The sequence below is a fragment of the Felis catus genome, chromosome B4, assembly GCF_018350175.1.
Source record: "Felis catus isolate Fca126 chromosome B4, F.catus_Fca126_mat1.0, whole genome shotgun sequence".
Lineage (NCBI taxonomy): Eukaryota > Metazoa > Chordata > Mammalia > Carnivora > Felidae > Felis > Felis catus.
The window spans coordinates 79,883,875-79,901,188 of NC_058374.1; the positions used below are offsets into that span (position 1 = coordinate 79,883,875).

The following is a 17,314-nucleotide window of genomic DNA, read 5'->3' on the forward strand; positions in this document are numbered from 1 at the left end:
GTACAAGAACCACAAGCATCCTCAAAGGCAGGAAGATTGAGGCTAACTAACATCCTGTGGTGGGGTCAAGTTGGAAAGGGAAGGAGGTGAACAAAGCTAAAGAATGGGCGAGATACCTTAGGCCTCCAGGCTTCCCAGCTCACTTCCTTAGGTAAAAAATTTAGGCCAGGGATTGTCCTCTCCTCAGCTCCATAAGGGAAACCCAACAGAGGCCTCACCAGTCTCTGGAACGCCTAGTCCTTTCAAGCAGGGAGTCCCTTGCCAAAGCAAACAATCCCAGCTCTACGATTGTGCTCTGGCTGGGGTAGGGGAGAACAAAGATCCCTTTCTTTGCTTCCCCAACTCTATGGCTCCAGCCAAAGGCACTGTTTACACAATCTTCCCTGGTGAAGAATTTGTTCCTTTTCTCTCTCTAGGTTGCAGCTGGAAAAGATTGACTCCCTTCTCGCCTGTTTCTTTTCCCCAGATCTCTGGTCAGGAAAAGTGCCCGATACCTGAACCTCCCACCCTCAGACAGGATGTCAGCACACTTAGCAGTAACTCTAGGCCCTTTTGTGATGTGACAGAGAACCTCGAAGTTTTCATGGCAGAAAGCTTATCTGGCTGGGAAAGGAAAGCTGGCTGGAGAGACCGGGAGACTAAGTTGTCTCCATTCCAATTCTGTTTATTCCTCTCTTATTCCCAAAGGATTCCTAGGCTTTCCCGAGTCCATCTGTACAACTGAATCAAATAATCAAAATCCAGGGCAGAGCTGGCTTCCTTCTTTAAAAGGACGATAAGGTAGGTAGGATGAAAATAGTGTTTTCTAAGGGGAAAAGTTTTTCTTTAGTCTTTAGTTTAATTCCAACGGTACATGTTTCCCTCAAGCCCTAAAACAAAGCAAGGAGGAGGAAAGGAAGCCCCAGAGTGGTGGAGTCTAATTTTAGCACTGGCGGAGAATCCTAGTGTTAAGTTACTCCTGGTAAATTAGTAATCAAGAAAGAGCAGAGATAGAGACAATTTATAAGATCTTGTGTGCCAAAAAGAAGTTTTAAAATCTAATTTTGGGGCACCTGGGTGGCTCAGTGGGTTAAGCATCCGACTTCAGCTCAGGTCATGATCTCACAGTTGGTGGGTTTGAGCCCTGCATCTGTCTCTCCGCTGTCAGCACAGAGCCCACTTCAGATCCTGTCTCCCTCTCTCTCTGCTCCTTTCCTGCGCACGTGCGTTCTTTCCCTTAAAAATAAACATTAACACATTTTTTAAATCTAATTCCACTTATTTCAGTGACATCTCCAGGAGGCGCATCTCAAGGAAACCTGCTCATTTCACACTAGGGAGGGAACTTGAAGCATAAGAAGACTGTACCAAAAGTGACTTGAACCCAGGATTCTGGGACTTTCAATCTGCTCATTCCTATAGGGCCAAGCTGCTTTCGGAAAATTTTATAGGTCTTTTGCACTGCACAAATTTTCCTGAGCTAAATCCCTACTGACTATTCCCCTGTTGCTATGGGAGTTATAGGCTAGCTGTTTGTTATCCTTTGCAGCTATGTTTTGGAAACTTAAAGTCCTCGCTCCAAATGCTGGGAGATGAGAATGGAAAGTCCTTAAAGGTACAAAAGGGATGCAAGTCTGTCTGGTCTCAGATACCACCCATACACACACATAACTCCCCTTGCCCCGCAAGATCTGCCGAGTTGGTTTCTGTAAAAGCAGCTACATGATTCCTGGAAGGCTCTAATCTACAATGGTTAAAAATATCCATCTTGAGGGCAGAGCTGAGCCAACTAAACTGAGCCTGTCCAGATACCCAGGAAATGAGCAGTGGGGTAAAATGAACCCAGGGGGAGGCAAAATGCTACTTATCTGCAAGTTAACAACAAGGATGGTAATCGTAAGAAAAACAGACTAATCACCTTCACTGAGAAATCTGAAAAGCTGTCTGTCTTTCTCTCTCCACCAATGGTATTGTGGCTCCTCTACCTTGTGGTGTGATATAATATAGGCAGCTTTGGTCATCGGTTTCTATCTGGTTTTATTACTTTCTGCCTAGATAATCTCAAGGACCGAGTCATCACTGTTGAATCTGAGTCTCCGTTTTCTCATCTTTTAAAACAAGAAAAAACATCTATTTCATACAAATGAAATGACTATGGTAGAAGACCATGGTATACAATTTGTGTTTAAAGGTCTTTCCTTGGGGCGCCTGGGTGGCGCAGTCGGTTAGGCATCCGACTTCAGCCAGGTCACGATCTCGCGGTCCGTGGGTTCGAGCCCCGCATCGGACTCTGGGCTGATGGCTCGGAGCCTGGAGCCTGTTTCCGATTCTGTGTCTCCCTCTCTCTCTGCCCCTCCCCCGTTCATGCTCTGTCTCTCTCTGTCCCAAAAATAAATAAACATTGAAAAAAAAAAAGGTCTTTCCTTCTTTAGCCTTTCTGAGCTAGATTAGATTCAATGAAGTCAAGAGGCAGAGGGTCAGAGAGGTCAATTTTTGGGTTTTTTCTCAGCGCAAGATTCAGATGAAACGTTACTCCTTTTCCAGATTGAAAGGTTGCATTTGTGTAAGCTATCTATTGCTACATAACAAATTATCATAAACTTAGTGGTTTAAAACAACATCCATTTATCACCTTACTATTCCATCATAAATCCAGGAAGCCTTGATCATCTTCTCTGCTTAGGGTCTCACAGAGCCAAAGTCGAGGAAGGTGTTGACTGGGCTGAAATCTTAAGAGGTTTTGAGGAAACAAACATTTCCAAGTTCATTTAGGCTGTTGGCAGAAGTCAGTTCCTTGTAGTTGTAGGACTGAGGTCCCCATTTCCTTGCTGGCTCCTGTTTAGGGGGTCAATTTCAGCTCGCAGAGGCCACCTTTCAGTCCTTGCCTGTGGTCCCCTAGGTCTTCAAAGCCAGCAATGGCACCTTGAATCCTCAAATCTCCCGTTTCTCTTTCTGCCACCAGACTAAGAAAACTCTTTGTTTTTAAGGGTTCATGTGATTAGATCACACCCACACAGATAATCTATCTCAGTCAACTGTGCCATGTTAATGTAACAAAACCACACACATCATATCCCATCAAATTCACAGGTTCTGGGGATTCAAGCAGGACATATTAAGGGGAGTCATTAAAAAAATCCTGCCTACCTCAGCACTTATTCAAAAGATGAAAGGAAAGAATCTCTTACGGGGTAAGGGGACAAAGAAAGTGGGAACAAACTATCTAACCATTCACGCTAATAAGAGAAGCTAAGCATTTGAGAGGAGAGAGGTCTGACCTCATCCTCATCTACCCATCATGCCTTCTGCCATTTCTTTTTTTTTTTTTTAACGTTTATTTATTTTTTTGGGACAGAGAGAGACAGAGCATGAACGGGGGAGGGGCAGAGAGAGAGGGAGACACAGAATCGGAAACAGGCTCCAGGCTCTGAGCCATCAGCCCAGAGCCTGACGCGGGGCTCGAACCCACGGACCGCGAGATCGTGACCTGGCTGAAGTCGGACGCCTAACCGACTGCGCCACCCAGGCGCCCCAACCTTCTGCCATTTCTAAGGTTGCTAGTTTGATCACAATATACTTCCTAACATTCACAGTACCTGGAGCTAAATCCTCAAAAATAAAAACATTTTAAAGAATGCCTGGGGACTAAAAAAATCACCTTGTATTTTAATTTTTCCTCATCAAACAGTGAGAACACCAAGCCGTCCAAGAGTGTGTCCTAAGAATTCATGTTGGAAAATGCATGATAATTTTAGATATGACTCAATAAAGACAATTTCTTTGCTCAAAAAGAGGATGAGGACAATATAATCTCCTCACCAGTGTGATGCTACTCCTCTCCCTTTTTCTATTTCAGAATTCAACCTGAATATTCTTTCACCTCATTTCTCTTCAAAGGATGTAAGACACAGAGCAGTCTCTAGGTTCCTGGACACCAACTTATGCTAAATTATCAGTGTTGTTCCTGAATACGTATCTCATCCTGATGACCTGACAAAGCCTTAAATTAATAAATCCATCTGGAAAGGGAGGCTGAAACAGGGTTACTCATTATTGCTGTTTAGCATTTAGAGGATCTCCAAAGGACATCATCTTCCTCCCTAAATGGCATTCTTCCCCTGGTTCTGAAGAAATGCAAAGGACTCTTGAAAAAACTAAGGCAGAAGAGGGAAGCAAGCCTCGCTATCTTCAGCATCCCTGGGTTCTCTCTCAGATGCATTATGGCTAGACTTTATAAATTTTGGATAGTCAGTTCCCTTTTCTATGCCAACCATAGAAAAGGGAGAAGCTATCTCCAAAATGCCTGTGATATGCCCTGAGGTCCATGGGGAATGAGAAAGCAAATAATAATTATATATTAAATTTTGAAGGTACCATCCTTTCCTTTTCTTGGACCTGTGTCTATGCACATAATTCCTGAGATGAACATTATTATCCCTATTCAATAGATGAGGAGAAACTGAGGTCCTAGAAAGTTACTGGGTAGTGATCTAACATCACAGTGGCCATGGTAGAAGAGAGATTAGAACATTTCCCAATATACCTGAAACTAATGTAACACTGTGGTCCACTATACTTTAATTTTTTTATGTTTATTTATTTTTGAAGGAGAGAGAGAAAGAGCGTGAACAGGGGAGGGGCAGAGAGAGAGGGAGACACAGAATCTGAAGCAGGCTCCAGGCTCTGAGCTGCCAGTACAGAGCCTGATGCGGGGCTTGAACTCACAGCCATGAGTTCATGACCTGAGCCGAAGTCATGCTTAACTGAGCCACCAAGGTGCCCCCAATATAGTTTAAAAAAATATCTGATTTCAAATCATGGGCTCTTTCTAATCTACAAGGGCAAGAAGAAAACTTTCATTACAGGGGCACCTGGGTGGCTCAGTCGGTTAAGTGTCTGACTTCGGCTCAGGTCATGATCTCATGGCTCATGAGCCCCAGGTTGGGATCTGTGCTGACAGCTCAGAGCCTGGAGCCTGCTTCGGATTCTGTGTCCCTCTCTCTCTCTCTCTCTCTCTCTCTCTCTGCCCCTCCCCCACTCACACTCTGTCTCTCCCTCTCTCTCAAGAATAAACATTAACAATTTTTTTGAGAGAGAGAAAAAAAAAAGCTTTCATTACATAATGTGATCAAAGTTGGAAAGATCTCTAGGAAATTTGCTCTTGGACCCTCTACTGAAACATAGCACTCCTCTTCTCCAGGTTATTTGTAGCTTTGGCTGCCAGCAAATTATCTCCTGGGGCTTGAAAAAGAGAGGTTGCCTTGACTCCTCCCGAAGAAATTTGCTTCCAAGCTTCTTGCAACACCATCTCATCATTCACCTCAGCGAGAACAAAAACACAAGGCCACTAAACCTTGAGTTCTCCAAGCACCTAAGCTGATAAGGGATTAGCTAGAATCCATCCCAAAGAAAGGGCCAAGGAGAGAAAAAAAACAGGATACTGGATGACTCAGAAAGGGGATGAGCAGCAGACTGACCAGACATACAAATTCAAGACCAAAAGAGAGGTCTATTCCTCATCTCAAAATATATAGATACCTTCCACCTACTCTTGGCTCAAGCTGTTCTGGTGAAAGCCCCACTTAGAGCCCCACAGCCCACAATACACTTAGCTGGGAACAGTGTAGCAATCTGGAAGCAAACCGTGGATAGGATCCCTCTCAACCCTTGATCACAACAGCAAAAGGACAAGGGTGAAAGATTTTGGATGACCTGCTTTCTGAGAATGTTTACTCTGGAGTTAAGTCTCTACCCTGGGCTTTAATTTTATAGTCCTCAATTAAACCAAAAGAAAAACTGTTGTGGTCGTTCACATTATCACGAAAGGACTTTAACCCAGTTACTTGAAGCGTGCGCTGTGTATCTAAAAGTGTATCCAGCCTTTAGAAAATACAATTCTTGGGGCACCTGGGTGGCTCAGTTGGTTGAGCGTCCGACTTCAGCTCAGGTCAGCTCAGGTCTGTGAGTTTGAGCCCTGCGTCAGGCTCTGTGCTGACAGCTCGGAGCCTGAAGCCTGCTTCAGATTCTGTGTGTGTGTGTGTCTCTCTCTCTCTGCTCCTCCCCTGCTCATGCTGTCTTTCAAAAATAAGTAAGTTTAAAAAAAAATTTAAAAAAAAAAAATACAACTCTTTACTTTTTACTAACCTCACTGTCCAAAGTCCCTCTTGAGGGGATTTTAAGGGAAAAGGTTTACTTTGCTTATTCTGCCCTTTCCTTCATGCTTGGGAAAATAAGTCACTGGCAACACTGGGCTTGGGGAGTCCCACAAGATCGAGTATGGTAGTCTGACACCCTGATTAGATGTGATCCTTGCTCTAGCTCCAGCTCAGCTACTGAATGTTCCTGAGAATCCTTTGACTTTTCAAAGTCTGTTTCCTCATTTTTGAAGTGAGGTGGATGGGTGAGATGACCAAGCAAAAAATTTGACGAAGATATCACTGAGAGGGGTGCCTGGGTGACTCAGTTCGCTATGCGTTTGACTTTGGCGCAGGTCATGATCTCACATGAGTTCAATCCCTGCATTGGGCTCTACGCTGACAGCTCAAGAGCTTGGAGCCTGCTTCAGATTCTATCTCCCTCTTCCTCTGCCTCTCCCTCGCTCGTGCTCTCTCTCAAACATAAAAATTTAAAAAAAATAATATTGCTGAGATACATCATGCTAAATACTACTAGGGATACAAAATGAACATGACATAGTCCCTTCAAAAAACCGACAGTCTAACTTGGAAGATAAAGGACACACATGTACATAGCAAATCCACAATTTACACAGACCCTAAGCATTATAAAGGATACAACATGATCTACAGTCCTTTATTTGAGTTAATGCTCATTTGACTGATGGTAGATGGAAACCAGATGAAAGTTTCATGGAGTAAGAGGTAGCATTTAAACTCAGTCTTTAAAGACAACAGGGAGTTTGAAAAAGAGGAAAGTGAGCAAAGATTCAGGAAAAAGAAAGCAGAGATGGCCAAAGGGCAAGGCATGAAGATAAGGACAGGAAAGAGGGAAAGTATTTAAAAAATGACAATACCACTTTGGGTAGAGTATGGGAATAATAAAAGATAAAGCCAAGAAAGCTGAGGGCAGACTGTTATTGAATTGGTAAATGACAAAAACTAGTCTTATACTTAAGAATTAACCTGGCAGTGGTGGGCAGAAGTAAATGCTAGAGGGAAGAGACTGGAGGCAGAAGGCCAGTTAAAAGGTTACTGCAATAGACCAAGTGGGTGGCGAGGAGGCCCTGAGCCAGGATAGTAGCAGTGGCAACAGAGAGCCCATCAGTCAAAATGTTAAGCCACTGCTGTTTGTTTCTACTGACCCGGTCCTCCAAGATAACAGGCCATCTCCGGTGAAAATTATTAAAAAAGGAGTGCTAATTTGAATAAAGCTTTCCTGACACAGAGAATAAAGAACAAGTGAGCCCAGACTCCTGGTGAACTTAGAACTGTCACCACCCTCCAGGCCTTACACTCTCACCAAGGCACTCAGCCAACTAAGGAGAACAAATATACACAGGAGACACAAGAAAAGATCTTATTAATACAGTATTTATTTGTCTTCCCTCTGTCAAACCCTGAGCCAACCACTTTCCCCAGGCTGCCTGGGGAGGTATAGGAAAAGGAACATACAGGGCAGACGTGACACGGGAAAAAGACCTATGGGAGGTGGAGACGGCTCCTTCACATGGCGAAGAGGATGAGAAAGGCCACCATCAGGCAAAATAGCCCCATGGCCTCCGAGAGGGCAAAGCCCAGAATGGCGTAGGAGAAGAGCTGCTGCTTCAGAGAGGGGTTCCTGGGAGAAGGGGAGGAGAAAAGACTGAATTTCTAGTCCACACAAAGAAAAAGATAAACATCAAAGGTGGGCTCGGGGAAAATTCATCTCCTCAAGCTCATCTTATGTAATGAGTCTCTCATGGTGGCACCATCAGGCCCCAATTCCTGCCGGATCCATCAAGGGCTCTACAGAGACTGAGTGATGGGAGTGGACAATCCAAAATTCTTTAACATGGCCCAGGTACAAACATAACCTCCTCTAGTGGATCACCCATAGCCTAACTTAAGGCCTCTGGGCCTGGACCTTTAACTATCCAGGGCTCAACCAGGATGGAACAGGTATCCAGAGTGGCAGAATCTATCAGAGCAGTGTTCTGAAACCTGAAGGAGCAGAACCCCAAATAAAAAAATGTATAAAAGCCGAACTACAATGTTAAAAAAGTGGGGGATTTTAAAGGTTTGGTCTCCTCTTTATTCTTTAGATGGTCTTTGGGCATACTTCAGAACTCTATGGCCTGATGAAACACAACCAGAAAAACCCTCTACAATGGGGTTTTTCTAGTGGTGTTCCATAAAGCCAGGGGACACACTACCTTCTTTCACTTCAAACTAGTTAAAGATTTTGGGCTTTAAGAAATGCGGGGGGAAGGGGGGGTGCCTGTGTGGCTCAATCGGTTGGGTGTCTTGACTCTTGATTTCAGTCATGATCTCACGGCTGGTGGGACTGAACCCTGAGTCCAGCTCTGTGCTGCTGGTGTGGAGCCCACATGGGATTCTCTCCCTCTCTGTCCCTCCCCTGCTTGTGTGTGCACATACTCTGTCTCTCAAAATAAACTTTAAAAAAAAAAAAAAGCCTACAAATGGTCTGTGGGGTTTAGATTATGAGTCAAAATGGGATAAAGGTAAGTCTTCCAACTTTGAAAGTCAATATATAATTTCTATTTCCCTTACTCTGTCACCTCTGGAAGCCTTGACGGATAAGGTAAAGCAACGCCAGCTTTTAACAGAACTGCGGATGCAGAAGCAGTCAGGCTTCGTTTCATATACATCCTAAAAAATAAACCTATTTCCTCAAAGGCATTAAGAGAACTTGCAGGTCTCTAGAGGATTAATTTAGTTCTAACAGTGAGTTGCCAGGGGTTGGTGGGGACTAAACAGTCCCAAGTGTCAGGAAGCTGTGGGGCTGGCTGCAAAGGCAGTTTTCCCAAGAGTGATGGCGGGGAGGGGGGGGGGGGAGGGTCGGGAATTCCCAGGGATGGGGAAAACAGTAAAGAAACCACTATGCTGACTTGAGGCTCTAGATCAGTGGTAGCCAACTTTCTCCGTAAAGAGCTACATAGTAAGTGTTTTAGATGCTGTGGGTCACATACGGTCTCTTTCTCATGACCTTTTAAAAATGTTAAACCCATTCTTAGCTCAGCTATACAAAAAACAGGCGGTGGTTCGATATGGCCCTCCACCTCGGTTTGCTGACTCCTACTCTAAACCAAAGCTTTTCAATGGAATTTTCCAATATGGTAGCCACTAGTCACACGTGGCCACCCAGCCACATTATAAGTACACAAAATTTAAACTTTGTGTACTTTTAGTTAATTAAATTTTTATTTATTTTTATGTAACGTCTGTGCCCAATATGGGGCTCGAACTCATGACCTGAGATGAAGAGTCACATGTCCTACTGACTGAGCCAGCCAGGTGCCCCTAGTTTACTAAAATTTGAACTCAAATAAGTTCATGTGGCTACTGTATAGGACATATAGCTCAAGATCCCCAGATATCTCTGCCCAGACCTCTGGAAACAGAGAGCCAATTGAGGGCCCAGCTTACCTGGCATAACCAATGATGAGGCTCCCAAACACAGTCCCAATTCCAGCCCCAGAACCAGCCACCCCAACTGTGGCAGCCCCAGCCCCAATGAACTTGGCTGCTGTGTCGATGTCCCTTGAAGCAGCGCTGGTTTGGAAACCGCGGCTAGGAATAAGTGAGGTCAGGGGACGTGGGGCTGCCCAGCTGCTGAGGCTCTGTGAAGAAGATGCAGGTAGAGGATAAAGATTTTAAGAAATCCCTTTTTTGTTTCAGAAAGTTTTGTACCATTTAAACCCTTTATGCTACCACATTCCATGGCTTCTCCCCCAAACGGAAAAACTTTTAACTCCCTGGAAAATCCCCTAACATGCTGCCAAGCAGAACTCTTTGATGCAAGAGGTAGACATCAAATACCTTCAAAATTCAGGTGTGCTCTAGAAGTGTAAGACTGAAGACCTAGCCTGTTCTTGGTGCCCTGAAATCATCGTCTTCCTGGGACCAACTGCCACCAAATGAAGTCAGGAAACCAGGTCACATAATGGTAGTTATCAGCAGCACACATGGGCATGCACTGCCAGTGGCAAAAACTGGAACACTAGATCATATGTGGTATCAACTGTCCTCCACCCTCACCTAAAGCCAATGGCCTTGATCCTTCACTAACTTTAGTCTGTGATGATCGTCCTCAGCACTCCCCCTACTGGTGCTGCCAGGTAACCCTCTTCCCCCCTCACCCCCAACCACAGGCCCAATTTCCACCTTATAAGGTACCTCATCTGTCAGTGTCTCTGGTGGTTTTAGTGCCACTGCAGACAGTGATCGGCTCAACAGCTGAGAGGTGCTCCTGACCTAGGGGGAATGACACAAGGGCAAGAGGGTCAAGGATGGCTGTGGAGGAATTTCAGAACCACCCCAAGTTGTTTCGTGGATGCCCCATTCATTCTCTTGATCTTCGATCATTCTTTTACTTCCAGTAAATTTTAGACTCAAGAACCAAACCAGTTCTCTTGCTTCCTAGGCTTCTCCTTTGTTTTAAGGGAAGAAATGTACTTCCTTTCGGGTTATGAGGTATTACCCACTCTCACCATACCCTTTTACAGGCCTCTAGAACAGGAAGAAATCTAAGCCTCAGAAGCATTTGCTTCACTCAGTGAGAGAGATATATTTTGGTAATGGCCAACCCATAACAGGGAAGCCAATGATTAGAGGAGCATTCTTCCCTAGACACATCCTTCAGGAAAATAGGCACAAAGATCCACGTTCAAAATTCACCCCTTCTCGTAGCCTTTTCTGACGAACCCTAAACCAAAGCAGACAACATGGTAGTTAACAGCCAGGGTTTTAATCAGACAGATCTAGATTCTAATCTTAGCTTTACTTCAGCTGTGTGATCTTATGACAAGTCACTTAAATCTTTCTAAGCCTGCTTTCTCTTCTACCAAATTGGAATGCTGTACCTCAGGGTTGATTTGAGGAATAAATGAGATTATGTATACAAACTGGTAAACTCAGGTGCTCAATCAATGGTACCCCCCCCCCAATAATATTATCACTCCTTTTCACTTACAGATGTATAAACCAATTGCCTCCACCATCTAATAATCTATAAATTCTTCCATGCTGTTGCTTGTTAAAGTCAAAATATTTTTCCAACGTGTATTTCCGTGTGTTTCGACTTGCTACCCAAATTGAAGCTTCCGGAGGGAACTCCCAGGTATGACTCTGACACTCAGCGCAAGATCCTGAACACAGCGTGTACTCGGTCCAAGTTAGGCTACCTACTTCATGCTTACCATTCCTGGCAGGGTTCCAGTTTACAGGCACACAGAGTTTCAAGATAGGAATAACCTGACCTTACTCGAGATTCTCATTTACACTCTTCTAACATAGTTGGATGAAAAGAATTAACTGGCCTCCAAGGGATCTGAGACAGGGGTGCCTGGTAAGCGTTCACTCTCTGCTGTCAGGCTAATGCGGCAAAGGACCTTCCCTCAACCCAGCTGTGAAGAGCAACGTGTGGCAAGGAAGAAACCCGATGCCCCTCTTCAAAAACTTTCCCAGAAAAGGCAAGCACTCACCAAGAAGGGGGAGGAGACGAACTTTGCACACGTATACATTTTCAGGGGATGAGGGGCTGTGGCAGGAGAGCTGGAATTACAAAAGTAGCGCTGTAAATATTGTCCTTGTTCATCAAAGGGTATCTTTTTTTTTTTTTTTTTTTAAACATTTGTTTTTGAGAGACAGAGAGACAGAGCATGAGTGGGGGAGGAACAGAGAGAAAGGGAGACACAGAATCCGGAACAGGCTCCAGGCTCCGAGCTGTCAGCACAGAGCCTGACGCGGGGCTCGAACCCATGAACTGTGAGATCGTGACCTGAGCCAAAGTCAGACGCTTAACTGACTGTGCCACCCAGGCGCTCCAAAGGATATCTTTAATAGCAGAAAAGGTGCTGTTAAATTTACATGGCCCAAACAGCACAGTAAATGACCTCAAGTCATCAGCAGAGACGGAATTAAAACCCTGAAGTCAAGGGACACCTGGCTGGCTCAGTCAGTTAAGTGTCTAACTCTTAGGTCATAATCTCACGGTTCATGGGTTTGAGCCCTTGCATCAGGCTCTGCACTGACAGTGCAGAGCCTGCTTGAGAGTTTCTCTCTCTGCCCCAATATCCCCGTGTGCACATGTGCACACACACTCTCAGAATAAATAAACTTAAAAAATAAAACCTTAAAGTCAAGATTTCCTCCACACAGCTTCCAAGATTTCCTTATAATCAAGTGACTCCCCCTGGTCTGAACAAGCAGCCACCTGGTCTCAGCTTTGTTATTCATCTCTATAGCTTCACGAGTTGTGGTGAGAGGAAGTTCCCGTGTCTTCTACCTAAATTTTCCTTACTCTCTCTAAAAGGAACTCTTCTCAAGACTTCATTGTCTGGGACTAAAACTGCTGCCCTTTAAGGACTCTTGGGAGATAGTTGTTGGTGGCCAAGACCCTGGAAGGATCTCCAAAAATCTTTTTACTGAAATCCCTGGAAGTTATTGGACTCCCCAAAAGACTTCCATTTCCTACATTAATTAACAGGGCGAGGCAGACCAAGGAAGAATCCTGCCTTTACTCTAATTAGCCACAACTGTTAACATATTCATTTGCACCATCACACTAAGAGGCATTCTATTTTGTATGCCGAAGACCTAAAACAGAGCTGACACCCTGTAGGTGCCTAAGTTAGTAGAAATTATCTGAGAGAGGAGTGGGTGGGTTAAAGACCTACAAAAAAGAATTTCTTCAACGTTCATGTGAACTAGTTACCTGAAGGTAGGGATGGTATATGTATTAAAAAATGCATATTCAAAAAAAAAAATACATATTCGGGTGCCACTTTAGACCTTCCTGGACAAGCTCTCTGGTGATAAGGCCCAAGTATCCTATATTTCAAACCAGCTTCTCAAGTGGTACACTGGGAGCACAGTCTTTTTTGTTTTTGTTTTGTAACTTTTATTTATTTTTGAAAGAGAGCACAAACAGGGGAGGGGCAGAGAGGGAGACACAGAATCCGAAGCAGGCTCCAGGCTCTGAGCTGTCAGCACAGAGCCCGACGTAGGACTCGAACCCATGAACCACGAGATCATGACCTGAGTCAAAGTCTGATGCTTAACTGACTGAACCACTCAGGCACCCCAAGAGCACATTCTTAAAATCAGTCCTGAAATGATGGTGGTGGTAGATCCAGGACTTGAAATCTCCCACTTAATACTTCTTAATATGCTACAAGTTGAAATACTCAGGATTACTTAAACCTGTTAAAGGACACTTCCTTAAAGGAGTTGTACTCAATATTTTCCCAGGTTACACCTTTGAATCCAGAATCTTAGTCACTTTTGGATTAATCCATGCCTTCAACTCTTGTCCCCTGTCTCAAACTGCCCATAAGTTAACTCTATCCTAATTCTGCTGCAGACTATAAAGGTTTTCTTGGGCCAAAATCCAAAATTTCCCTAATATTTTAAAAAAGAAGGGCTCCTGGGTGGCTCAGCCGTTTAAGTGTCTGACTCTTGATTTCGGCGCAGGTCATGAGCTCGTGGTTGGTGAGATCCAGGCCCACATCAGGCTCTGAGCTGATGGCATGGAGCCTGCTTGAGATTCTCTCTCCCTCTCTCTCTCAAAAAAATAAACATGAAAAGAAAAGAAAAGAAAAGAAAAGAAAAGAAAAGAAAAGAAAAGAAAAGAAAAGGAAAGGAAAGGAAAGAAAAGAAAAGAAAAGAAAAGAAAAGAAAAGAAAAGAAAAGAAAAAGGAAAAAAAAAGGAGGAGTAAAGCACCTGGCTGGTTCAGTCAATAGGGCATGTGATTCCTGAGTCCTGAGTTCAAGCCCCAAGTGGGGCATAGAGCTTACTTAAAAAATAATAAACAAGTAAATAGTTTTTTCCCCCAAGGCAATTAAACCTCAATATTATCATTTATAAAATATAGCTGGGGGGGGGGGTTAAATAACGTGTAAACAGCTGAAAGTAGTGCTGACGTGTTACAAGTCCACAACAAAAGGTGGCAATTAAGGGAGCCCTGCGCAAAGTACAGATGCCTCCACTGGCCACCTAACCAGGCAAGTCTGGACCTGTTAGCTTAGGACCCCTCGGACCACAGCCTCATCCAGAATCAGCGGGCCTACATCATCATGAGTTTATTCCTTCGTGTAGATCAGCCGAATTAGGGGGCTGCTGACTTACCCATTCCCTTCCTTAAACCTTCTTTTCCTCTTGAGAGCAGGGCCAGGGGACTCTTGGTAGACCCTTGACAGGAAAGCTGGCCGGTGAAGACTATCCCAGGCTGCCCCACACGACTCTCTTGGGCCTGCTGCCTCTAACAGAAAACCTCGCTATTAGCCCACCACTTCTGTTTCCTCCAACTTCACTGGAGTGGAAGGAGGAGAAACTGGGAGACAGCCAATGGTTTCAAAGAAACCGGCCTCTTTCCTGCCATAGGTCTCCCCCAGGGCACAGCCTGAACGGAGAAGGTGTTTGGGCTGTTTTGTTCTACCCCGTTCATGTTTACTTTTAAAACAGACTATCTGCTCTCTCCATTGCTCGTGGCATCTGAAGTCCTGGGGCCAAGTCTTGCAGTTGCTGGGTAAGAATGGAACGAGTCAGAAAGCGAAGGGAAAGCAATAAAAAGGAGGAGAGAGCCGGAGGTTTGTGACAACTCTGAACAGTCTAGAGGGTGAGACGAGAGCGTCTGCAAGGGTCGAGAGGAAAAGGTGAAAACGAGCCCTCTGGGATTGGACTTTCGCCGGCTCCAAGGCGGTCTTCCCTCCCCCCTCCCACGAGACATCCAAGATGGCGCCAGGCGCGCGCGGTTGGAGGTCACGGCACGCGGAAGGGGCAGCCCTAAGGCGCGGGAGTACCAGGGCCAAGGGAGGGCGTCAGGGCCAGGGTGGGAGCATGCAAGGTAAGGACCTCAAAGGACTCGTGCGCGGTGGGGTGTCCCGCGCGCGTGCGCGGCGCATCGCGGGCGCGAGGGCCCAAGGCCTTACCTGCTCCCAGTGCACAGAAGACAGAGAGGGGCGGGGGGAGGGCGGGAAGAGCGAAAGGAAGGCTCGGCGCAGGCGCGGCCTGAACCAACGAGTCGTTCTTCTAAGGATAGAAAAATCGCAGCGTTGAGGGTCGGCCCAGGCGCCACAGCGCCGCCTGCCAGCTTTGTGGCCGCATTCGGCCAGTCGCTCCACCTGGTGTTTGAGAGGAGAAACTGCAGGCGGAGCCGACCCTCTACAGAAATGAGGACAACTGCAGTGGAAACGGATCTGTAACGTGGCCGGCGGTTTGGTCGGCTCGGCGTTTGGGATCTTGGGACTCACGTCCCCGTACCCAGCATGTGCAGTCACATTGTCAGCCCCGCCCACACCAGAAATTCAGTGTTAAATCACAAACACCGGGTTTGGGGTTCGGTGCCCAAATGTGGCAGAAGGAAAATGAAGTCATGGGACTCCTGTCTTCTGTCGCCCAGGGACCCTGACTTTATGGATGGGAAACCCGTTCCGTGGGCGAATAGTCAGCAAAGTGCCCCAGCTGCCTGTGGCCGCCCCGCCTTTATTTTCCTGTCTTTCTTATTCTAGCGATCAGCCGTGAGGAAACCAGCGTCATCGAACCAGAAGATAGGAGCTAATGATGATTGTGACTCAGGCGTCCTGACACTAAGCCTTCTCTCCGGAGTCCTGAGACAGTCAAGGAATAGTAGGCACCAGGGACCTGTAGTGAGGCTGTGAGGTCACTGCAGGCATGCCCGGGCCTCTGCCCAGGCTCCATCCGTGGGAGTTAAGCAGTTCCCCATGAGGTGCTCTCGTGGAAGCCTCTCCGCTTCTCCCTCGTGCCCTTTTGCTCTTCCTTTCCAAAATAAATGGGGGGTGGGGGGTGGGGGGAAGCTCCGGCCCTCATCCCTTCTTCTAGGCCTCTTGGTCTCGGGAGACAGGTTCTGAGCAGCCCCCTTGGAAGGAGGGCAGCAGGGCCTACCCACTTTTCCTCATGCCCAAACCCCAGCTACCCAGGCATCGCGCTTGAATGCGGCACGAGAAGGACGGGGAAAGCTCACCAAACCCCCATAAAAAATAAAAAATAAAAAGAGAGCCGCGGCTGTAAATAAAGCCAAATCCGCCACCCTCTGAGGGGCCGTTTGTCCTCCCCTCCTTGGCCCCGTCCTTCCCGCCGCCCCCTCCCGGCTCCCGGGCCCCGCGGCGCCCCGGCCCCGAGCTCCTCCATTTAATCGGATTTGGGAGAAGGGGAGGATAAATCACGGCAGCAGCTTTACGGTCCCGGAGGAGAGGCGAGCCGCAGCCAGGCACACCCCGGCCGGCGATAAAAACCGCCGCTGAAAGCCCACGGAGCAATTTCCCGGGACCCCGAGCGACGCCATTACAGGAATGTAATTTTGCCCGGATGAGGCCCCGAGTTTAATTATCCTCGCGGAGGAATTTCAATGCGGCCAATCCATCTTGCAGGCGGGCGGCAGAGGGATTTATATGGGCCCGTTATTTCACACCGATCCTCCATCTGCATTTTTATGGCCCTGAGCTCCTGAAAGGGAGGGGAAAGAGTGGGGAGAAATCGGAGACGCGGGCGAGGAGAGAAGGGTGGGGGACTTCCCGCCTTTCCTAAATCCACGATTCCAGCTCGGGCGAGGATTCTCCCTGGTTGCCCTGCGATTCCCCAATATCCCTTCCGTTCCAGTTGTTGACTCGGGGTGGAAAGGGGGTGGGGGTAGGTGAAGAATGGAGCTGGGGATCGTTGGGAGTCAATCAACAGGTATTTACCAAGTACCAATTGGTGCCAGGCACGGTGTCAGATGCTGCGAGCAGAGAGGGAAGCCGGGCCGGCCAGGATCTCCCCTGAAGTCCCCAGACACCCCCCCCCGTCCCCCCGCCCATCCTGAATTCCTTTCAGCTCTCAGCTTCACAGCCTCCCAGGCAAAAAGTCCTCCGTCCTCAGGAGCCGCCACCACCGAACGGTTGTTGCAGCTGTTTGTTGCGACAATTCAGACCCTTCTCGGATATCGCCGACGATCCCAAAGCGGGATTGGGACCAAGGGGCCCACGAGGAACCTAAGCTGGCTCCTCCCGCAAGCTGTTAGAGCCTGCAATGTTTAATTCTCCCCTACCCTGGTTGAGTGGTGGGCTCTGGATTCACGCAAACCTGGGTTTCCAAGCCACTGTGATCTTGGGCAAGCTGTTTAACCCCTCTAAATCGATTTCCTCCTCTGCAGATTTGG

General features: G+C 46.7%; 1 protein-coding gene across 2 annotated transcripts; it reads right to left on the reverse strand.

The window, feature by feature from the left end:
- Positions 1-7,513: 7,513 nt before the first annotated feature.
- ATP5MC2 (ATP synthase membrane subunit c locus 2) lies at positions 7,514-16,988 on the reverse strand. Of its 2 annotated transcripts, XM_045061874.1 has the most exons (7): positions 16,860-16,988; positions 15,090-15,189; positions 14,287-14,419; positions 11,642-11,711; positions 10,335-10,412; positions 9,585-9,778; positions 7,514-7,776 (listed from the first exon to the last, which is right to left on the reverse strand). In XM_045061874.1, the coding sequence occupies exons 1-7, from the start codon at positions 16,971-16,973 to the stop codon at positions 7,662-7,664; spliced, it is 804 nt and encodes a 267-aa protein (XP_044917809.1). In that variant the 5' UTR covers positions 16,974-16,988; the 3' UTR covers positions 7,514-7,661. The 2 variants fall into 2 exon arrangements, with proteins under 2 accessions (XP_044917809.1, XP_006933817.2); XM_006933755.4 differs by lacking the exons at positions 14,287-14,419; positions 16,860-16,988 and having other exon boundaries at positions 15,090-15,178.
- Positions 16,989-17,314: the final 326 nt, after the last annotated feature.